This window comes from Hemitrygon akajei, chromosome 3 (genome assembly GCF_048418815.1).
Source record: "Hemitrygon akajei chromosome 3, sHemAka1.3, whole genome shotgun sequence".
Lineage (NCBI taxonomy): Eukaryota > Metazoa > Chordata > Chondrichthyes > Myliobatiformes > Dasyatidae > Hemitrygon > Hemitrygon akajei.
The window spans coordinates 123,457,404-123,481,888 of NC_133126.1; the positions used below are offsets into that span (position 1 = coordinate 123,457,404).

Genomic DNA, 24,485 nt, shown 5'->3' on the forward strand with positions numbered 1-24,485 from the left:
GATGACTTTTTGGAGCATCTTGTGGTTGAGCCCACTAGGGGATCAGCAATTCTGGATTAGGTATTGTGTAGTGAAGCAGATCTGATGAGGGAGCTTAAGGTAATGGAACACCCAGGAGGCAGTGATCATAATATGATAGAATTCACCCTGCAATTTGAGAGGGAGAAGCTAAAGTGTCAGTATTACAGTGGAGTAAATGGAATAACAGAGGCATGAGAGAGGAGCTGGTCAAAGTTGATTGGAAAGGGACACTAGCAGGGATGATGGTAGAGCAGCAATGGTTGGAGTTTCTGGGAACAATTTGGAAGGCATAGAACAGATACATCCCAAAGAAGAGGGTGTATTCTAAATGCAGGATGACACAACCATAGCTGACAAGTGAAGTCGAATCTAACAAAAGCAAAAGGGAGGCCATATAGTAGAGCAAAAAAAAGTGAGAATTAAGAAGATTGGGAAACTTTAAAAAAAAACAATGGAAGGCAACTAAAAACGTCAAAAAGAGGCAAAGGATGGAATACAAAGGTAAGCTAGCCAGTAATATTAAAGAGGATACCAGAAGTTTCTTCAGATATGTAAAGTGTGGGGAAAAAAAAGAGGTGAGTGGATATTGGACCACTGGAAAACTATGCTGGAGAGGTAGAATGAATAAAAACATAACACAAAATGCTGGAGGAACTCAACATGTCAGGCAGCATCTATGGAAATGAGTGCAAAAAGGATTTGGGAGTCCACATGCAGGATTCCCTGGAGGTTAATTTGCAGGTTGAATCGCTGGTGAGAAAGGTGACTACAATGTGCTTCTAATTCATTTCAGGAGTAGAATATAAAAGCAAGGGTGCAATGCTGAGGCATCGTTAGGAATACTGTGAGCCCCTTTGGGCCCCTTGTTTAAGAAAAGATGAGCTGACATTGGAACGGGTTCAGAGATGGCTCATGATAATTATTCCAGGAGTGAAAGGGTTATCATTTGAGCAGCATTTGAAGGCTCTGGGCCTATACTTGCTGGATTTTAGAAGAATGGGGGTAGGGGTGAGGTGGAGAAGAGAACTAATTGAAACTTATTGAATTTTGAAAGGTCTAGATGGAGTGGGCACAAAGAGGATGTATCCTTTGGTGGGGGAGTCTAGGACCAGAGGGCACAGCCGCAAAATAGAGGGACCTCCCTTTAAAGCAGAGATGAGGAGAAATTTCTTTAGCCAAAGGGTGGTGAATCTGTGAAATTCAGTTGCATAGGTGGCCACGGAGGGCAGGTCACTGAGTGTATTTAAGGCCAAGGCTGATAGGTTTTTGATTAGTCAGGGCATCAAAGGTTACAAGAAGAAGGCAGAAGAATGGTGTTGAGGGGGAAAAAAACAGGATCAGCCATGAAAAGACCAAGCAGACTCAATGGGGCAAATGGCCTGATTCTGTAATGTCTTATGGATAATAAATGTACTTTGAATATATAACTGAATTAAGTATGTAGTTCCGAAAGACAGCAACAACAAAAGTAGTGAGGTTGTGTACGTGGTTTCATTGTCCATTCAGAAATCTGGGGGTGTAGGGGAAGAAGCTGTTCATAAAGAAGTTATGTGCCTTCAGGCTCCTGTACCACCTCCCTGGTGGTAGCAATGAGAAGAGGGCATGTCCTGGGTGGTGGGGTCCTTCATGATGAATGCAGCCTTTTTGCATCCTTTTTCACTTTGTCAGTTTCACCACTGACACAACAGTGGTGGGGCTCATTGTGAACAATGATGAAAGGGCCTACAGAGAGGAAATGGGTGAGCTAGAGGTCTGGTGCCAGGCAAATAATCTCTTTTAAAAAAAAAATGTCAGCAAGACAAAGGAGATGGTTATCGTCTTCAGGAGAACGCTCACCACTCACACCCCCCTTTACATCGGCAGCACAGCAGTGGAAACTCAGCAGTTTGAAACTCCTGGGAGTGCCCATCTCACACAACCTCTCATCGTCCCAGAACACATCCTACAGACAAGAAAGCTCACCAAAACCTCCACTTTGAGGCAGCTGAAGAGAGTTGGACTATGCACATCAATACTCATGTCATCCTCTAATGCACGGTAGAGAGCATCCTAACAAGCTGGATCACTGCCTGGTACAGACACTGTACTGCGATGGACAGGAAGGCTCTACAACAGGTAGTCAAAACTGACCAATGCATCATTGGCACCAGTCTACCCACCATCAAGGACATATGTACAGAAAGATGCCAGACAAGGGCTAGTAACATCATGAAGGATCCCACACACCCTGCTCATGGGCTGTTCACACCCTGCTCATGGGCTGTTCGTCCAATTCCCATCAGGAGGAGACTATGTAGCATCCATGCCACAACTACTGGACTCAAAAACAGTTCCATTCCCTATGCAACAAGGCTGACCAACACCTCTACCCACTAACCCAACCCCCCAACACTCCTAACCACCACCACTTCATTAATTCTTTTCAGTCACCTTATGTGTAGACACACCTGTGCCTAGCATCACTTTATGAAAGTTTATGGACATACAATCAATGTATATAACTATCTTTCATCTTTATATTTAGTGTTTTTTCATCATTATTATTGTGTTCTTTATCTTTTGTTTTTTTTGTGCTGCATCAGATCTGGAATAACTATTATTTTGTTCTCCTTTACATTTGTGTGCAGGAAATGATATTAAACAATCTTCAACCATAATCCTTTGAGGTATCACCTTTTGAAGATGTCCTCGATGCTCAGGATGGAGCTGGCTGGGTTTGCATCTCCCTGCATATTTTCTGATCCTGCGCAGTGGTCCCCCCCCCACCCCCCATACCAGACAGTGATTCAACCAGTTAGAATGCTCTCCACATTACATTTGTAGAAATTTGATAAAAGTCTTCGGTGACATCCCAATGTCCTCAAACTCTTAATGAAATATAGCCTTTGTCATGCCTTCTTTGTAATTGCATCACTATGTTGGACCCAGAAATGGTCTTCAAAGATGTTGACACCCAAGAACTTGAAACCGCTCACCCTTTCCACTGCTGATCCCTTGATGAGGACTGGTGTGTGTTCCCATGATTTACTCTTCCTTAAGTCCACAATCAATTCCTTGGTCTTACTGATGGTGAGTGCAAGGTTTTTGTGGCAACACACTAAACCAATGGATCCATCTCAATCCTGTACGTCTCCTTGTCACCATCTGAAATTCGGCCAATATTTGTGTCATCAGCAGGTTTATATTTGGTGATTGAGCTGTGCTTGGTCACGCAGCCACGCATGGAGAGAGGGTAGAGTAGTGGGCCTAAGGTGCACCAGTGTTGATTGTCAGCAAGGACATTATTTCCAATCCACACTGACTGTGGTCTTCCAATGAGGAGATCAAGGATCTAGTTGGAGAGGAAAGTACAGAGGCCCAGGTTTTGGAGCTTGTAAATTAGTACTGATGGCATAAAGATGCTGAATGCTGAAGTGTAATCAATAACTAGCAGTCTGACATAGGTATTGCTATTGTCCAGGTCATCCAAGGCTGGGTGGAGAGCCAGTGAGATCGCATCTGCTGTAGGCCTACTGTTGCAATAGGTAAACTGCAGCGGGGGCAGGTCCTTGCTTAGGCAGCAGTTCATTCTGGTCGTGACCACTCTCTCAAAGCACTTCATCGCAGTAGATGTGAGTGCAACTGGGCGATAGTTGCTGAGGCATCCTCTATGCACCTCAGTGACCATTTGCCTCTCCAACTCATCCAAGCAGTCTGAGAGTAGCTGTAGCTGGACACATTTCACACAAAAAGTCATCAGGGACATTTGACTTCTGCCTAATCTTCCACCTTTCACAGGAGCATACCACACTGTTGACTGCCATTTCTGCCCCTGTAGTTCTTACTGGGTTTAAAAGACCTTACCTTGATGTTACTGCTCAACCTTCTTGCCGAAACCTTCCTTGTCAAAGTTTAGACCTCAAGATCAACACAGTGAGCTCATATAATCTTCTTCAAAATGAGCACATCAACCAGAGCTTGACACACACACACACACACACACACACACACACACACACACACACACACACACACACACACACACACACACACACACACACACACACACACACACACACACACACACACACACACACACACACACACACACACACACACACACACACACACACACACACACACACACACACACACACACACACACACACACACACACACACACACACACACACACACACACACACACACACACACACACACACACACACACACACACACACACACACACACACACACACACACACACACACAAAAAAACATTGCCTTACCTTGCACCACCTTTTTAAGCACCCTCCTTGAACACAATGTTAGGCCAGCTGGTAGGAAAACATCCAAAATGCTGAGAATGTGGAAGAAGAGGGATCGTGAGGTCCATGTCCTTAGATATCTCAACGTTTACGTTGATAGTGTGGTTGAGAAGACATATGGACTGTTGCCCTTCTTTAGATGAGGGATCGAGTTGAAGCAACATGGATAATATCGCAGGTCTTTAAAAGTCTGGTTAGACCACACTCGGAATATTGCGTTCAGTTCTAGTTACATCAGTATGTGGAGACTTTGGAGAAGGTGCAGAATTTACCACAATACGGCCTCATTTAGAGGGCATATATTATTAGGACAGATTGAGCAAGCTACAGTTTTTCACTTTGGAGTGTAGGGGGATGAAAGGAGACTTGTAGTGGACAGCCAGTGCCTTCTCCCCAGGGTGGCTATAGTTATACAAGAGGGCATACTTTAAGGTGATTAGAGGAAAATATAAGCGGTCAAAGGCAGGATGGTTTTTTTTTTAAAAAAGGGGTAAGTGCATGGAATGCACTGCAAGGGATGGTGATGGAGGGAAATACATTAGACATTTAAGAGGCTCTTAAATAGGCACATAAATGAAAGGAAAATGGAGGGTGAAATGAGAGGGAAAGGTTAGATTTATCTTGAAGTAGTTTTAAAGCTTGGCACAACATAGTAGGCTGAAGGGTCCGTACTGTACTGTTCCACGTTTATGTCCAAGAGAGGATGCAGAAGAGATTTCCAGGGACAAATAGTTTCACTTGGAAGATTAGACTGGAGAAGTTGGGGTTGTGCTCGGAGCATTGGGGGGTTGAGAGGAAGTCTAGCAGAGCTGTGCTGATATCAGACTACACAGCACAAAGCTGGTCTCCCCAGCCGGTAATTCAAGGACCAACAAGGGCAACGGAAACATGGGGATGCAAGAAATATTTTTATTTTGCAGAGCATGGTTATGGCCGAGAACCCAACTGTGTGTAAAGGTGGAGTCAACAACCAGTATGGACGACCATCCTCCAGAGTCTCACTGCTTTCAACAGTAAACTAGACACATGGACAGACTTCCAGAGCTCAGGGAAAAGAACATTAGAGTTGGACTGAACAGACTGTTCTACTCAAACCAGCCTGGACTTCCTTGTCCTTCAGTAGTTCTATAATTACAGGATGAGAGCCCCATGAACAAGGTGAGTAACTATTACCTATTCCTAATTGGTTTTGGAAGGATCTTGGATGAGCCACTGCAGTCCTTTTTGTGAAGATATTGGGGACAATCTGTTAAAACTGCGGGTGTGTTTTGCTTCAGTTAATGAATGACAAAATGAATCATTCTCCCTCCTGTTAAGAAGCTCTTTGCAGTGGGTTCAGCAGCAATGGTAGAAAAACTCACAGAGATGGCAATTTTCTCTCAACTTTTATTGGCTGATCTACTGCTTGTTGTCCAAGTCCTTCAGTGTGCAATCAGCCAGGCTATCCTTACACAACATGCAGGTGAGACATACGTACATTAAATAGGATTCACTCAAATCCCAATCAGTTACTGTACAATAACAAATATTTATCAGGCAACTGGAGACAACCATCCTGGCAAGGGTCCCTTCAAATGCCAGCAGCCCTCTGTTTTGGAGCTTATGTTGCATAGTTTGTTTTGGCAGATTTAATGCAGCTGCCTTTAGTCTTTGATGGCATCAGCACTGGGACCAGTTCCTCCGAAGGGGAAGCTGTGACTGGGTTTATATGTTCAGCACGCGGGAGCGGGTCTGGAACACTGCCGAGGAATTCGATGATGGTGATAACTTTGTCTTCACCACTGGCTCCTTTGAATAAATCAGAAATAGTTAAGGAAGTTTGTAGTTAAGTAATAGTTAAGTAGTTTGTAGCAATTCCACAGTGCCTTTCACACACAAAAAAAGATGCTGACAGTAAATCACTGAAGCAAGGCCACTATTACTTGGACAATCACACAAATTTCCCTCAGTGTATTAGATGAGAATCAGAATCAGGTTTGATATCACCGGTAAATGTTGTGAAACTTCTTGTCTTTGCGGCCGCAGTACATTGCGATGCATTATAATAAACAGAAAAACTGAATTAATGTACAAATACATATATACAGACACATAAACACATAGATATATACATGTCAATTAAGTTAAACATTTAAACAGTTAAATAAGTAGTGCAAAAATAAAAATATTAAAAAGAATACCACCAGATAATCTGAATCAGCAGCATGGGGCTGAGGGATAAACAGGGTCTGGACCAATCTCCTTCTGAAATATTTATCATTCTGGGTGATTTAACGTCCACCTGAATCGGCAGACGGAGCCTCATAGGTTCAGAGCTGTCACATTATTAATATCCCATTAATTCCCTTCCTACCACAGCAGGGCAGATGAGATAATTTTGAGATTATGTCTGCAAATTGTTGGTCCAGTTTGCATTTCTCAAGGTCACCACTTCCACCTTCTTCAACATTCTAGCGCACAACCCTGCTTGCTTCTGCACAGTGAAACACAGTGGCGAGTGGAGTAGGCAGGAGTTAAACACCCTGCATTCAGTGGAAGAGCCACGGGCTAGTGATGGTCCTGTGGGCATCTGAACCTCGCCACTCAAATATTTTCAATCTCAGTCCCATACATCCAAGGATCAACTTTTTTTTTTAAAAAAAAAAAGCAGAAAATGATAGAAAGCTACGTGATCAAAATAGCGAAATTAGCTATCAATCAGCTCCCTTTGTCCTAGAGGCCTACTGTTTATTATTTCCTTCATACAATTCAGAACGTGCAGTGTTTTTAAAAAGTCTTAAATTAGACCTATCGATCAGAGAGCTGACTATACAATTTTCACGGTTGAGCTTTGGAACAGTTTACATATCACCAAGGGTACGCAGCTCCTGCTGCCAAGTTTCTATGTTAATGGCACAAACAAGAAAATCTGCAGATGCTGGAAATCAAAGTAGTACACAAAATTCTATAGAAAAGAGTGAATAGTCAACATTTCAGGTCAAGACCCTTCATTGGGACCGGATCTTAGCCCGAAACATTGACTGCTACTCTTTTCCATATGAGCTGCCCAGCCTGCCCAGCTCCTCCAGCATTGTGCGTGTGTTGCTTTGTTAGTTAAATGGGTCAGGAAATGCTGATAGGTGCAAAACTTATAGTTTTAGGTGGCTGCTTGTTGTGAGTAAGCTGGCTGGTCATTGGGTCAGGGAGATGGTACATTGGAAAAGAAACACAAATCAGTTCCTTTGAGATCGAGTCATTTCAGAAGTGATATTTAAAGCTTTCTTCCAAATACAGCACCATCCCTATCGCTCCACTGGCAAGGCAATACATGGGCTCCACAGAATACAGTTACCTCAGGTACCTCAAGTATTTGTTTTCTGGATGCCAGTGTATCCTGACACTTTTCTTAAAGAAAGAAAGAAAAAAGTGACCTTGAAATAATCTTTAAACTCCCATGTACAACTCCACATCACAAGTTCGTTAACTCTTCTACGCCCATCTCTGATCACTTCAAAGCCCAAACTGGACACTTAGCCAATTGCCAGCCACTTCCTGCACTTGTTAATCCTATTAACTGCCAAAGTAACTTCACCTGAAAAAAATAGGTCACTGTGTCCTAACTGTTTCTTAATGCAATCCCATGGGATACAAAGATAATCATAATCTTTCTGGAAAAGAACTGAAGGTTAATGACACATAACTTGAAACAATGTGAAAATTTTGCAGCAAATCCAAACATGAGATACACCAATGCTTTGCCAATCTCTGGAACTTTATTCATGCCCTTCCATTATTTTGAAAACTTGCATATTAATTGTCCACTAAAAAGTTGAATAAGGAAAAGGAACAAGGAGTGCAGGGACCTTTTGTTTTAAGCTATATGTTAAAGCAATGGCAATCAGCTCCTCTGGCCCAAATTTAAACTATTTTATGGCATCTCATTTCTTCAAATGTACTTTATTCATAGATAATTTAAAAATATAATTACGGTGAAATGCAAAACTATACAGATGCTATAAATTGAAATTAAAAGTAGATTTCTGGAAATACTCAGGTCAGGCAACATGTGAAGAATGAAACAGTCAACAGTTTTTGACGTAAAGGGTTAATTATTTCTCCACAAAGTATTTCCAGCATATGATAAATTTAACTTGCTTTTCATCCCTTTTCTCATCTTCTTTATTTCCCTCTTCCAAAAAGTTCAGAAAGGAAGGAAACGTTGATCTTAATTCTCCTCAAACCTCCTTTAGTTTCTCCAACACTCCAAAAATATCATTGATAGAGGAGATACACTGATGGCGCCAGCACTCAGGGAGATTGCAGATGCCCAGTTGCTCTCTGCTTTGTTCTGAGCTCCTCCATCCATCAACGTTTTTTTATGTAAAAAGATACTGCAGAGTCTAGTGGGGCACTTTGTTGATGCTCTGCTCAGAGAAGAATTGGCCAGTTGATACAGTACCAGGACAGGAAGGTTAAAACAATGGGTGATCATATCAGCTAGTCAGTGCCTTATCACATACTATTCATATAACTCTTCTGCAGCTCCTGAGGATACAACTTAAATCACTGACTCCATCAGGGAACAGCACACAACTGTGAACTTTTCACCTCCCAATAACTTACCAATGACTGGATGGGCCAAGGGTTGAAAGATCTGCTGCAAGATTACTCCAGCCTGCTTTTATCACTAGAGTCCATACCTTTCCTCCCATTTTCCACTCTTCATAAACTGATGCTCGGCCCGAAGATCAGCTGTCTGTATTTTACAATGCCAACTTGCACATGGTGACAAGTTTCAAGTTTCTAGGTAAAAACATCACCAATAACTTGTCCTGGTCCAACCACGTAGACACCATGGCCAAGAAAATCCAGAATGGCCCCAATTTGTTGATATATATAGCCTCAGTAAAACAACCAACCCATCCCAAACATTCTTTGTTCTCCCCCATCCCATCGGGAGCCTGGAAACACATTATCACCATGCTCAAGAATAGACTCTAGACCACTGTTATAAAACTATTGAATGGTTTCCCTAACATGTGCTCTTGACTCATCACAGCTTTGCACAATCTGCCTGCTCCACCCCCTCTCTGTAACTAGCACTATATTCTACATTTTGTATTGCTTTTTCTTTGTAATACCTCAGTCTACTGACGTGATGCAATGATCTGTATGGACGACATACAAAATGAAGCTTTTCACTGTACAATAATACATCAATTTAATGATGCTTGCTAACCAACAATGGCTGCACATCCCACAATATTGCCATTTTAAAGTTTGTGATTTCAAATCGTTCCTGGCCCTGCTCTTGAGCAGCTCTATGCCCCATGCCACCTCCTCCAATTCCGACCGCTTGAACACCACCACCCTACCTCGGTTTTAATCTCTCTCACGATCTTAGCTATTTAGGCCAAGATCCAGGAATTTCCTATAATTTCCTACCACAACCTCCCCCTTTAAAATGCCCCTTAAAATATATCCCTGACCATCTTCTCTAATAATTCCACCTGGTTTGAAAACACTCCTGCAAACTGCCTGAGACATTTCAGCACATTATAGGCAAAGCAAGAGCACATCTGTGCATAGCAACTTGTTGTGGGCTGCACGCTGCTCATCTACTCATTACTTCACTCTGCTCTTAAACCTAAAAGAATTACTAATAATGTTCTTTCAAATCTACTCACAGGTCTGGCGACCTTCCTACCTCCAGGAGTAATCTACCAGCCTGACTCCTGGATAAGATGGGACTCGACCTCACAAACTACCTCGTCGTGGCTTTGCATCTTACTCCGACTATAATGCAGTACCTCAATGTAATGAAGTATAGACAGCTTGCACGTTTTCCACTGTGCCTCAGTACATGTACAGGGGTGCAGTAGAACAGAGGAATCTGGTAGAACAGATCCATAATTCCATACAAGTGGCATCACAGGTAGATACGATCATAAAGAGATTTTGACACATTAGCCTTCATAAATCAAAGCACTGAGTAAAGGAGATGGGTTGCTATGTTAATTGTTTAAGACATTGGTGAGGCCTTATTTGGAGTATTGTATGCAGTTCTGATCACCTTACAGACAGACATACTTTATTGATAATTGGGTAAGAACAAGTCTCTCCAGGGTCTTCATGATGTGGGAGGTCAATGCCACTGGTCTGTAGTCATTGGAGCCACTGGGGTGCGGCGTCTTCGGTCCAGGGATGAGGCAGGACATCTTCCACAGCACAGGAACTCTCTGGAGACTCAGGCTCAGGTTGAAGACATGGTGAAGTACTCCACATAGCTGGGGGGCACAGGCTTTGAGCACCCTGGGGCTGACACCATCAGCCTTGCTTGGGTGGAGACGTTTCAGCTGTCTTCTCACCTGTTCAGCTGTGAAGCCCACCGTGGTGGTTTCAGCTGGGGGAGGCGTGTAGTCATGAGAGCAGGGTGGGGGCTGTGAGGAGGGGTAGGAGGGGAGAGTGGAGTATGTGTTGGTTGGGGGCCAATAACAGATGAATCATGTGGGGGATGGGCAGGGGCCACAGTATCAAATCTGTTGAAGAACAGATTAAGTTCGTTGGCCCTGTCCACACTGCCTTCAGCTCCTCTGTTGCTAGTTTACCGGAACCCAGTGATGGTCCTCATCCCACTCCAGACCTCTCTCATGTTGTTCTGTTGGAGTTTCCACTCAAGCTTCCTCCTATACCTGTCTTTAGCCTCCCTGATCTTGGCTTTCAGGTCCCTCTGTATTGTCCTCAGCTCCTCCCTATTTCCATCTCTAAATGCCCTCTTTTTAGCATTCAGGATGTCCTTTGTTACCCATGGCTTGTTATTTGAATAACAAAGGACAGTTCTTGCCGGAACACTGCAGTCCACACAGAAGTTAATGTAACCGGAGATGCACTCTGTGAGCCAATCAATGTCCTCTCCATGTGGCTCACAGAGTGCCTGCCAGTCTGTCACCTCAAAACAACCCTGGAGTGCCTCATAAGCCTCACCCGACCATTTCCTCACTCTCCTCGAGGTTGCAATTTACTCTTCACCAGAGGCACGTAGCAGGGTTTGAGATGCACCAGGTTGCGATCTGACCTTCCCAGTGCGGGGATGAGGGAGGAAGAGATAACTATAGGGAAGATATCAACACAATAGAAAGAGTACAGAAAAACTGTAAGGATGTTGCCAGGCCTTGAGGACCCGAGTTATCGGGAAAGACTGAATAGGTTAGGACTTTATTCCCTGGAGTGTAAGAGAATGAGGAGTGGTATAGATAGAGTAAATGCAAGCAGGCTTTCTTCACTGAGGTTGGGCAAGACTAGACTAGAACTGGAGGTCATGGGTTAAGAGTGAGACGTGAAATGTTTAAGGGGAACATGAGGGGGAACTTCTTCACTCAGGGTTGTGGAATCAGCTGCCAGTGGAACTGGTGGATGAGGGTTCAATTTCAACATCTTGGATAGGAGGGGAATGGAGGGCTATGGTCGATGGGATTAGGCAAAATAACAGTTCACATAGACTAGATGGGCCTGTTTCTGCACTGTAGTGCTCTATGACTCCATGATGCAGACATAAATCAACACTTTTCCAGCTTACAATAAATGGCTGAATAACAAACTGAAAAGATCACAAAGTTAATGACAGTGACATCAGCATATTTCTGTTCTGCCGTGGGGCTAGGGCTGAGCATGAATAAAGCACCCACACGTGGTTTGGCTAGTCACCAGGTAAACCTTGCACGAATTCCGTAAAACAGAAATTGTACCTCACCGAAAGGCCTACTGGTTGCCCACACCTGCATTTCAAATACATCCATAAAAGGGATCTCAAGCTGTTGGATTTTAACATGGATCAGTAGATCCATGATCATTGCCAAACAACTGCTGAAGGGAATCACGCAGTGTAATAAAGAGACTCGAGAGTAAAAGCTGCTTGGACAGGAATTCCCACCTTCCAGGGCAGATGTAAAAGGCAATGGAACTTCAGTTTGGATCCCTCTAGCTAATGCAATCACTGTTCCCCAGGAGACTGAAGGTGCCATCGAAGGAACAAAGCCACAGGTTCTTGGAGAAGTTTACTTGTATCTAATTTATCATCGTTATGTATATAAATGCCATGTTATTGCTCCACAGAGCTAAATATGTTAAATATTATGTTGCAAATCCAATGGTTTCACCAAACCACCTACACATTTTGGTCCACTTTATTTCTAAAGTGACAAGGCAAGGTGAGCAAGACTCATGTCAAGCTAGACTGCACATGCCCAAACTGTATTAATTAGGTCAGATTGTATTTAAACCTACTGATTAGATATTAATCGTACTTAGGATCTATATAATACTTGTTTGGTGGCATAAAGGTTATGACTATTAATTAACAAAAACCTCAAATCACACCACCGAAGTTAATCTTCACTCCAATCCCATTTTAATACTTGACAAGGCAGCAAACCTAAAGCACCAAACACTCGAACACAAGCCAAGTACAATGAAGTCTGCTGAGTGGGAAAACAATTACAAAAGTCATCAGGATAGTTTTAATTTCACCAGTGGCCAACAGCCAATGATAGCTAAAGGCCCATTTTAGTTCAGGAGACTCCAATTGGACATAAACTGAGGCAAAGTGTGAAGGAGGAATTTTGGGAAATGAATTGAACATCCAGAATTGGGGAAAAGAAAATGCAGAGCTGATGAGGGATTTTTTTGATTTAATATCACAGAATCAATATCACGTCTTTTCAACTCCAAGTATAATGAACTTAATTATTAAACATGAGCCAAATCCGCTCACATAGACAGGAGCAGAATTGAAATTGATGACAACCAGAAACCCACACTGTAGTTGCCACTATAGGGAATTTAAACATTCTGTGTTAAATGGACTTACTGAGCTCTCGGTCTTCGTTACGTTGCCCGTCTCCGACACTGAAGCTATTTGGTTCTGAGACTTGCTGGAAGCGACCTGAAGTGGCTCAACGCGTCGGAAAGCATCCTCTGTGAAAGCTGCCCGGTAGCTGCTCTCAAGGACAATCTTATCTCCTGGAGGACAGTACATCTGCCTCGCCTTCACCGGTTTGGCCACTTGAACGCCAGTCCAGGGCTGGAACTCCTGTCTGAAACAAAATGTGGTCTTATGTCAGTATTGCTGCCACGTGCATTGCTCAACAACTGCTTTCATCCTCTTTCCTTCCAATGTTACCACATACCGATAGGGTCATATCTTCCTTCCCCACTCCGCCCCCCCAGGATCCAATTAATCTTGGTTATTCCTCATTCACTTCGATTGCAAACCACATCAATATTATCTCTGAAGGTTATTATTTTGTCTCATTTTAAAAAGGAGCAAAGACAAAAGCTACTTCCACCAAATGATTTATTAATCCCAGTTTCCATTCATGACCAGGCTCCACAAGGAAGGACAACAATGAGGTGGTGATGGAGGGCAGAGGAGTGGCTACAGGATTCCTCCAGTCAGTCTAGGGACTGGACCATGTTCAAGGACTCAGAAGACCACAAGAATTAGGCCATTTTGTTCCATTGAGTCTGCTATTCCATTTCATCACGGCTGATCCAATTTTCCTCTCAGCCCCAATCTCCTGCCTTTTCCCCATATCCCTTCATGCCCTGACCAATCAAGATCTATCAATCTGTCTTAAATGTACATAAAGACTTAGCCTCCTCAGCTGCCTGTGGCAAAGAATTCCACAGATTCACCACTCTCTGGCTAAAGAAATTCCTCCCCATCCCCTTTATTCTGAGGCAGTCCCGTGGTCTTAAATCCTCCCACCATAGGAAATATCCTCTCCACATCCAATCTATTAAGGCCTTTCACCATTCGATTGGTTTCAATGAAGTTACCCTTCACTCTTCTGAATTCCAGCAAATATAGGCCCAGAAACCATCAAATGTTCTTCATATGACAACCCAGTCAATCCTGGAATCATTTTTGTGAATCTCCTTTGAACCCTTTCCAGATTCAGCACATTCTTTCTAAGATAAAGACTCAAAACTGCTCACAATACTTCAAGTGAGGCCTCCCCAGTGCCTTATAAGGTCTCAACATTACATCCTTGCTTTTATATTCTAGTCCTCTTGAAATGAATGCTAACGTTGCATTTGCCTTCCTACCACAGACACAACCTGCAAAATAAACCTTTAGGGAATCCTGCACAGAGACTTCCAAGACCCTTTGTGCCTCCGTTTTTTGTATTTTCTCTACATTTCGAAAATAGCAAACCCTTTCATTTATTCTACCAAAGTACATGACCATACACTTCCTGACATCTGTCATTTCTTTGCCCATTCTCTTAATATCTCCAAGTCCTTCTGTAGCCTCTCTACTTCCTCAAAACTACCCACCTTCATATAATCTGCAAACTTTGCAAATAAGTCATCAATTCCATCATCCAAATCATAGACAAATAACGTAAAAAAGAACTGGTCCCAACACAGGCCCCTGTGGAACACCACTAGTCACTGGCAGACAACCAGAAAAGGCTCCTTTTATTCCCACTCTTTGTCCCCTGTTAATCAGCCACCACTTTATCCATACTAGAATCTCTCCTGTAATTCCACGGGGGTTGTAGCTCGTTCAGCACCCTCATGACAGAGGATGAGAGGTGACCTGATAGAGGTGTACAAGATGATGAGAGGTATTGATCATGTGGATAGTCAGAGGCTTTTTCCCAGGCTGAAATGGTTGCCACAAGAGGACACAGGTATGAGGTGCTGGGGAGTAGGTACAGAGGAGATGACGGGGTAAGTTTTTTTATTCAGAGAGTGGTGAGTGCATGGAATGGGCTGCCGGCAATGGTGGTGGAGGCAGATACAATAGGGTCTTTTAAGAGACTTCTGGATAGTTACATGGAACTTAGTAAAATAGAGGGCTATGGGTAAGCCTAGTAATTTCTAAGGTAGGGACATGTTCGGCACAGCTTTGTGGGCCGAAGGGCCTGTATTGTGCTGTAGGTTTCTATGTGAGGCATTTTGCCAAAGGCATTCTGAAAATCCAAGTTCACAACATCAGCCTATTTCTCCTTTATCTATGCTGCTTGTTATTTTTTCAAAGAATTCCAACAGGTTTGTTAAGCAAGATTTTACTTTGAGGAAACCATGCTGACTATGGCCTAACTTATGCACCTCCAAGTACCCTGAGACCTCATCCTTTATAATCAATTCCAACATCTTCCCAACCACTGAGGTCAGACTAACTGGCCTACAGTTTATTTCCTTCTTCCTCTCTCCCTTTTTGAAGAGTGGAATGACATTGGCAATATTCTAGTCTTCCAGAACCATTGCAAAATCTAGTGATCTTGAAAGATCATTTCTAATGTCTTCCCAGTCTCTTCAACCACCTCTTTCAGAACCCTGGGGTGTAGATCATCTGGTCCAGGTGACCTATTACCTTCAGACCTTTCAGTTTCCCCAAGAACCTTCTCTCTAGTTATAACAACTTCACACATACTGCAAGTGTCATCCACTGTGAAGACTGATGCAAAATACTTAGTTTTCTGTATGTCCACCAGTTTGTTGCCCCACCCCCCACCAATTCTACCTTTCCAGCATTGCTTTCCGGTGGTCCATTATCCAGTCTCTCCTTTCTTTTAAACTTTATGTATCTAAAGAAACTTTTGGCACCCCCTTTAATGTTATTGGCTAGCTTAGGGGTAGGCAACCTTAAGCACAAATGATTTTCTAGCATTAATTTGAGGCAATACATAACTAGATGTATTTAAATGGATAATTCCCACGTTTCAAGTTTTTTTATGGCATTTATCTGGTCCACCGTCCACTTATTAATATGTGATCCGGCCCACAGAGGCAAAAAGGTTGCCGACCCCTGAGCTACTTTACTTTTGTATTCCATCTTTACCTTCTTAATGACATTTTAGTTGTCTTGAGTTGGTTTTTAAAAGCTTCCTGTCCTCTAACTTCCAACTAATTTTTGTTCTATTTTATGCCCTAGTTTTGGCTTTTGTGTTGGCTTTGATTTCTCTTACTAGCCACGGTTGTGTTGTCTTTCCTCTAGAATACTTCTTCCTCTTTGGGATGTATATATCCTGCACCTTCCGAATTGCTTCCAGAAATTCCAGCCATTGCTGCTCTGCATAATACTTGCCAGTGTTCCTTTCCACACTGGCCAACTCCTCACTCATGCCTCTGTAATTCCCTTTACTCCACTGGAATAACTGTAACTTCTGACTTTAGCCTTTTCTTCTCAGATTTCAGGGTGAATTTGATCACATTATGGTCACTTACTTGCCCCTAAGGTTTCCTGACCAGTTACATAAAGGGCTGGTATGGAAACACCAATGCCCAAGAATGGATAAGTCTACAAAAAGTGATGGATGGAGCCCAGTCCATCACAGGAAAAGCCCTCCCCACCACTAAGCACATTCATAAAGAGCACTGCCACGAGAAAGGAGCATCTATCACCAAAAAATCCAACCATCCAGGCAATGTTCCCTTCTCACTAGTGCTATCAGGAAGGAGATACAGGAGCCTTAGTTCCTACAGCACCAGGTTCATCAAGTTACGACCCTTCAGCCATCACGTCCTAAACCAGCTTGGATAACTTCACTCACCTCAACTCCGAACTGATTCCACAACCCATCGACTCTACAACTCATGTTCTCAGTATTACTTACTTTTCTTTCTTTGTATAGATTGTCTTTTTTTCCCACATTGATTGTCAGTTTTTGTTCGTGTGTAGTTTTTGTTGATCCTATTATATTTCGTTTTATTGTGAATGCAAGAAATTGAATCTCAAACTAGAATATGGTGACATATACAAGCTTTGATAATAAATTTGCTTTGAACTTTAACCATAGGCAAAAATGCAACCAGTTTGTTAACAACCTTTTGGTTCCATTTCACGTATTCAAAAGGATGTGGGCTTCACAGGCTACTTATATACAGCCCTATTTGCCCTTGAGAAGGTGATGGTGAGCTGCCTATTTGATGCAGTGGAGGCCGTGAGGACCTTAAGATTTCAATCTTGCTTTTACTGTTACTATCTACGTCAGCAATAGTGTTCACCTATTCCTTTAGCTTGTGTCAAAATCCCTCAGTTTTTGTCATCAATTCCAATACTCTCCTGTAGACTCTTCCAACCTCTGTAAAAGCAAACTCAAAAATTGTCGCCTAAATCCCAGTCATCCATCACCCATCCTTGCTCCCGGTACAGCAAAGCCTTTGTGTTAAAACTCTTCACGTTTCAAATTCTCCTATGTCTTGCCTCTCCCCATCTCTGTAATGACACTGTCCCCAAACCCCAGCTCTCACCTCCAGCCTCCACAATCCAATATGAGCTGCTATCAATTCTGGCCTCTTGAATAATTGCACAATTCCTTACTCTGATGAAAGTTCATCAACTTGGGAAGTAACTAGTTTTCTTTCCTCATATGACTAATTGTGTCAAATAGTTATTCAGTACAGAAACAGGTTCTCTGGCCCACCAGGTCTACATTGACTGTCAAGCAACCATTTACATTAATTCTACACTAGTTCCTCCCACTTTGCCATCAAACTATCCCAGATTCTACCACTCAACAACTCCAATGGAAATTTGCACGAATATCCATAATAGTGTGTTTGTGCCAAGTTTTGACCATTCAAGTTTAAACACCTTGAACACCTTGCTCCTGATGAAAATTGAGAGTCTAGTTTACCATTCAACTGCAGTTGATACAAGTTATATTCACTGTTGTATTTTAAAAGTTATAGTTTCTGAGATTAAAAGTCATTTGTCAAAATTAGATGCCAAGCTGCAAGATACATTTCTGTCGGTGGGTATTGCCCATTCCCAGAGGTAACTTCTTTATCAGGGTAAAGTTGCGTCTGTAATGTTAATGTTTTTACTGTTATCCATTTTAAAACTGCCTATATTTCAGGATTAAACAGGCTAAAGGAAAACATCTGCTCCCACAAGTTAATGAAAATTAGGTTTATCATGTCATGAAATTTGTTTTGCAGCAACACAGTACAAGATACAAAAGTTACTACAAACATGCCACAAGAGGAATAACAAGGTAGTGTTCTTTCAACATTCAGAAATCTAATGGCAGAGGGGAAGATGTTTCTAAAATGTTGAGTGTGGATCTTCAGGCTCCTGTACCTCCTCACCGATGGTGGGAATGAGAACTCGTATTCTAGTGGGTGTGGGACCTTAATGATGGAAGTGGCCTTTTTGAGAAACTGCCTCTCGAAGATATCCTCATAGGCAGGGAGGACTGTGCCTATGTTGAGCTGGCTGAGTTGACAGCCCTCCGCAGATTCTTGCGATCTTGCACATTGGAGCCTCCAAACCAGGGAGGGGGGACTGGTGTATATTCTCCCAACTTCCCCTTCCTGAAGTCTACAATCAATTCCTTGGTCTTGCTGACATTGAGTAACAGGTTGTTGAAATACCACTCAACCAACTGATCCATCCCACTCCTGTACACCTCGTCGCCATCTGAGGTTCTGCCAACAGCGGTGCCATTGGTGAGTTTATAGATGGCATTTGAGATATCCACACAGACATGAATCACTAAGTGCAACTGAACTTTGGAGATTTTGGGGTTTTGACCTCCCTGACGCTCTCTGGATATCTACTTTACACCATGAATTGTCTTTCTACAAAGCCAATTTTCTCTGTCTGTCAGAGAAAGCAGGATCTCCCAGTGGCCACACATTTTAATTCCACATCCCATTCCCATTCTGATATGTCTATCCATGGCCTCCTCTACTGTCAAAATGAAGCCACACTCAGGTTGGAGGAACAACACCTTATATACCGGCTGGGTAGCCTCCAACCTGATGGCATGAACATTGATTTCTCTAACTTCTGTTAATGCCCCTCCACCCCTTCTTACCCCATCCCTGACATATTTAGGTTTTTTCCCCCCTCCCCTTTTTTCCCTCTCTCTGCCCATTCTCCATCTCCCTCTGGTGCTCCCCTCCCCCTTTCTTTCTCCCTAGGGCTCCCGTCCCATGATCCTTTCCCTTCTGCAGCTCTGTATCACTTTCGCCAATCACCTTTCCGGCTCTCAGCTTCACCCCACCCCCTCCGGTCTTCTCCTATCATTTCGCATTTTCCCCTCCCCCTCCGACTTTCAAATCTCTTACTATCTTTCCTTTCAGTTAGTCCTGACGAAGGGTCTCGGCCCGAAACATTGACATTGCTTCTTCCTGGCCTGCTGTGTTCCACCAGCATTTTGTGTGTGTTGCTTGAACTTCCACCATCTGCAGACTTCCTCGTGTTTGCTTTTTAAAGCCAATTTTCTGTCAGGTTGGTTCTAAATTTGCTTTCAGATACTTTAACCGATTTAAGCAAATTTTTTCAGCACAACAGCCTAGGTGCAAGTTTTTGATGTCTTTAACACACTCGAGCCATTTTTTGACATTATATGCAGCATATCAAAGTGGATGAAGTCTGGCCTTCTACAGTATGTATGATCAATGGATTTAATGAAAAGAGCCAACATGTGTATACCCATTCACCAAATTAAATTTAAAAAATAATAATCAGCAAGTGCTGTAAATCTGAAATAGAAACCGAAAATGCCTAACCATTCTCACAAATGCATGGAATAATCTGGTTTTATCTACTTTCATCTCGATAAATTTAAGTGATCCCTGGGGCACCTTCTATTGGTTATTCAACTTGCCTACATGAGACAGTGTGAGAGTGATCAGGAACTAGTATACTCAATGGGAAAGACTGGGCAAGGGCTTTCTGATGCTCACCGTCTGCATTAATTCATCCAGCACTGCTGAATCCTACTAAGTAGGCAGGGGTATAGAACATTTTTACTCCACATCTTGACAAATCACCGTGCAAAAGCTTACAAGCAATCTTGATAGTGCTCTTGAAGTTATCCTAAATGTCATTTTAACAGCATTTTATCAAGATTTTAAAAAGTTTATTTATTGACATATAGCGTGGAGCTGGCTCTTTGTGCTGTGGCACCCAACAAACCCCCCCCCCCCCAATTTAAACCTAGCCTAATCGTGTGACCACTTACAATGACCAATTAATATACCAACCGGTACATCTTTGGTACGTGGGGTGAAACCCATGTGGTCACAGGGAGAACGCACTCACTCCTTACAGGCAGCAGCAGGAATTGAACCCGTGTCACTGGTACTGTAAAGCGTTCTGCTGACCACTACGCTACCACGCCGGCCCAATAAGCGTAGTTCCTAATTTCTCTACCCCCACCACCCCACCTCCCACATACTTGGTCTCCAGTGTTTTTCGTTTCTCTTTCTTCCTTTTCCAACTATATTAATGACACTCTTACGCACAATAGATCATCTCCAACATGGAATTTATGAATGCTTGACCACTCTGCAAGTTAAATGTTGATGGTGTGAACTGATCTCAAAGTCCCTTAACATGCATCATCATTTCTTTGCCTTAAAGCAAGTATTCTACCATTTTGTCTATGATTATGATGATAATTTTTTGATCTCTCAAGCTTTATACCACAGAAACACAAGGAAAAGTGCAGGAGTAGTCACTTGACTCTTAATATCAGGATGTTATCCTGACATCATCTTCCTCAGTGCCATTTTCTTTTCTAATCCCACAACCCTGATTTACTTCATTTCCACAATAATCCATCCACATTGTGTAGATGCTTACATTGCACAAATTCACACAGAACTGATAGAATTCTATATAAATGAAAAGTTATTGAATTTCCTGAGCTCTCTCCAGACTTCACTAGAGCAAATGACCACTTTGTTCATTACTTGCACAAAAGGTTCTTGAAACAGTGCCTGAAATAATTTACTATTTTATGTTTTAAACCTCATGGACACCATATAAGATACTGGATGCCAAACCCGACCAAGTTCTGCACTGACGTTAAGAGTAGTCACTCTCATCTCAGCTGTGGAATTCTTTTTGCAGACTTCATACCTGGTCTATCAGATGCCAGATACAAAACGTTCCTGGTGGAACAAGTATGACTGCCAGACAGCAGTGTCCATCACAAATTTTACCACTTTGCTAATAATGGAGAACTGAGGCGGTATTAACTATTCAGCTTGTATTTGTTCTTCTTATGGACAGGACACACTTCGATAATTCCCATATGCCGGTATTGTTGCTGTACCGAAGCATCTTGGCTGGAGGTACAGATTTTCTAGAGCAAAAAAATTAAGAGGCTGGATGCAAATTCCTACTGTTCTAGAACATAGAACAGTACAGGCCATTTGGTCCATGATGTTGTGCTGCCATTTTAACCTACACTAAGATCAATCTCATCCTTCCCTCCCACAGAGCCCTCCATTTTTCTATCCTCCACATATCTAAGAGCTTCTTAAGTGCTCCAAACATATCTATCTGCCTCTACAACCACCACTGGTAGGGCGCTCCACTCACTGTGAAAGAACTTACCTCTGACATCCTCCCTGTACTTTCCTCCAATTATCTTAAAATTATATACCCTTGGATTAACCATTTCTGTCCTGAGGAAAAGTCTCTGGCTATCCACTCTATCTCTGCCTCATCATCTTATATATCTCTATCAAATTACCTCTCATTCTCCTTCACTCCAGAGAAAAGCAATAGATTGCTCAATTTTCATAAGATATGCCCTCTAGTCCAGTCAGCATTTTAGTAAATGCCTTCTCCACCTCCTCTTAAGCTTCCACATCTTATGAGGCAACCAAAACTGAACACAATATTCTAAGTGTAGTCTAACCGAGGTTTTATAAAACTATAACATTACCTCACGGCTCTTGAAATCAATCCCCCATCTACTGACAGCCAACACACTTTCTTATCAACCCTATGAACCTGCGTGACAACTTTGAGAGACGCATGAACGTGGACCCCAAGATCCCTCTGATCCTCCACACTGCTAAAGATTTTGCCATTAACTCTGTAATTCTGGCTTCAAGTTTGAACTTCCAAAATGAATCTCCTCGCAGTTTTTGTTTCAGATGTATTTTGTACAACACAGCCATTTTTTTTTGACATTATATGCAATGAATTGAACTGACAAAAGACTGGCTTCTATCAGAGTCAGATTTATTACGCTGACTTACATGTGACATGAAATTTGTACTGCAGCAGTGGTACGGTGCTAGACAAATTACTATAAATTACAAAATTAATAGCACAAAATAAGATGGGGAGATCTTGGGAAGAGAACTAATGTGTATACTCATCTCTAAATGAAAATCAAAACAAAAACACCAGATGCTGGAAATCTGAAACAGAAACAAAATGCTGCCTCTCAAAGTCCAGCCCTATGCCCCCGTCGTGAGGGGTAGAAATAGGCTCTGGTGAAACGGTGTAGGCCAGTCCCTGTACAGTGGATTACAGAAACATTGATGAACTCCAACCATCCCATTGATTTTGGATGTCGGTGTCAGTGGCCTAAACTCCTCGGAGCTAAGGGCCTCAGCAGCTGCAAATGCTCAGATCAGGCAACATCTGCAGAAAGAGTTACATCTGCTTCTTCTTCCACAGAACCTACTCAGCTTGCTGATTGTTTCCAGCATTTTCTACATTTTCATGGCTTCTGTAAATGGCTACGCTTTGATGTTGACTCTCACTAACTGTCAGTGATGAGAGGGTGTGCAGTTCAAGGAGCTTCTTCCCTGTTATTTATTTAATTATTCACTACATTCCACAATCTGATACATCACAACTGCAATGACAGAGCCACCCATTTAGGGCCTTGCTGACCGCTGTCTATCACAAGCAACCCTGTGTTAACTCTTCATTAAGTTAGTGGCTAATCAGCAGGTACAACTGATGCTGTGCTTGATGAGATCTTCTGCCTGGTCCATTAAGCACAATGACTTTAACGTAACAGCACAGTGAAGATTATTCCTGCTCCAAATGTATTGTGTTTGGCACAAGTAGCACCTTATACAAAACAGCAGATAATGTCCTCAGTTCGAAGGTGGAACTTAATCCCCTACAAGGGCCACACTCCCGTCCGGAATAATGGTTCTGTGGCAGGTGCATTCGAGGATAAAGTTAAGCTTTTCCCCTGAAACCAATACGTTCAGCTTCATTCAGCCAAATCTCTGGTGATGCTTCCAAGTCACTTTGGTGACCATACTCCTTCCCGCAGGAAATATTCAGTGTCCTCATCTCTGACACCTCTACCAAACTGTATTCAACTTGGAGAGTCATCTGCAAGATGGAATTAGGTGTGAAACAGCAGAAAGGGTTTACTGGCCTCACTGGGCCCTTATGTCCAGTACGTGGGTTAATTCTTAATGGAACTTTACTGCCGTTTCTAAATTGTGTTTTGATATAACTCAGTGGCTTGGTTCGTCTAAGAGCATTTGTGAACCAGATGGTTTCAATTAAAATCTGGAGCTTTCATGGTCACCACTGCTGACCCCAGCATTTTATTTAATGAACAGAATTTAAATTTGTCATGAATTCTCCAGCTGGCATGACTGAGTTTAAACTCTTTATCAGTAGATTAGCAGGTCCTCTGGATTTACTTGTCCAGTAAAATAACCATTATGCTACCATCTTACTGTGTAACGCAGCTTCACAGAAATAATCTGGTCTACGGCCTCTACACAGATCCAAGCATCACACCTTGCGCAAGGATGCTTTATCACTGCAGCTTATCCATTATTGATCAACAGTTGGCAATGCTGATAACACATATTGATCTGCTCCCTCTACGCTCACAGCCTGTTTCACTATTGGTATCCATGGGCCAGCATATAGGACAGGCCTGTATATTATCTCAATTAATTCATCTCTTCTCATTCAGATTGGAAGATGAATTTAGGAACTATGATTTCTTCCTCATCGGGCTAGATTATGCTAATTGCTAGGGGTCAGTTCTGTGGGGACTTGCCAGTGTACGTTTCCTGTGTTCCAGACTTGCACGCTGCAAATATGGAATTCCTGATTGCCCTGGTTCATTTAAACCACTACAATCCTGAACTCCCATTGTGTTGGGGCAGTTCAGGATTACCCTGAAAAGGGGCAGGATACACTTCATACTTCACCCCTCAGTGTATAATGACAGAAAAGGTCAGTGAGAAGAAACTTTTTTTTTTTTTTTAAGGATGGCAAAAGTAGCATCTTTGAATTTCTTTAAGGTGTGGAGGTTTAAGGAGGTCACTGTGGGTACTGAGGAATGTGGGACTGTGGTTATAAATTAGATCAACTGTGATTTTACTAAATGGAGATGTAGACGAGTGGTCCGGTAATGCACGCTT

General features: G+C 42.6%; 1 protein-coding gene across 1 annotated transcript in view; it reads right to left on the minus strand.

The window, feature by feature from the left end:
* Nucleotides 1–5,271: 5,271 nt before the first annotated feature.
* map6d1 (MAP6 domain containing 1) overlaps nt 5,272–24,485 on the minus strand; it is a 36,423-nt gene continuing 17,209 nt past the window's right edge. Inside the window, exons 2-3 of the mRNA XM_073038250.1 lie at nt 13,174–13,399; nt 5,272–6,116 (exon numbers count right to left, since the gene is read on the minus strand). Coding sequence (XP_072894351.1) covers nt 6,033–6,116; nt 13,174–13,399 — 310 coding nt within the window. The 3' untranslated portion in view covers nt 5,272–6,032. The remainder of the gene's footprint in view (nt 6,117–13,173; nt 13,400–24,485) is intronic.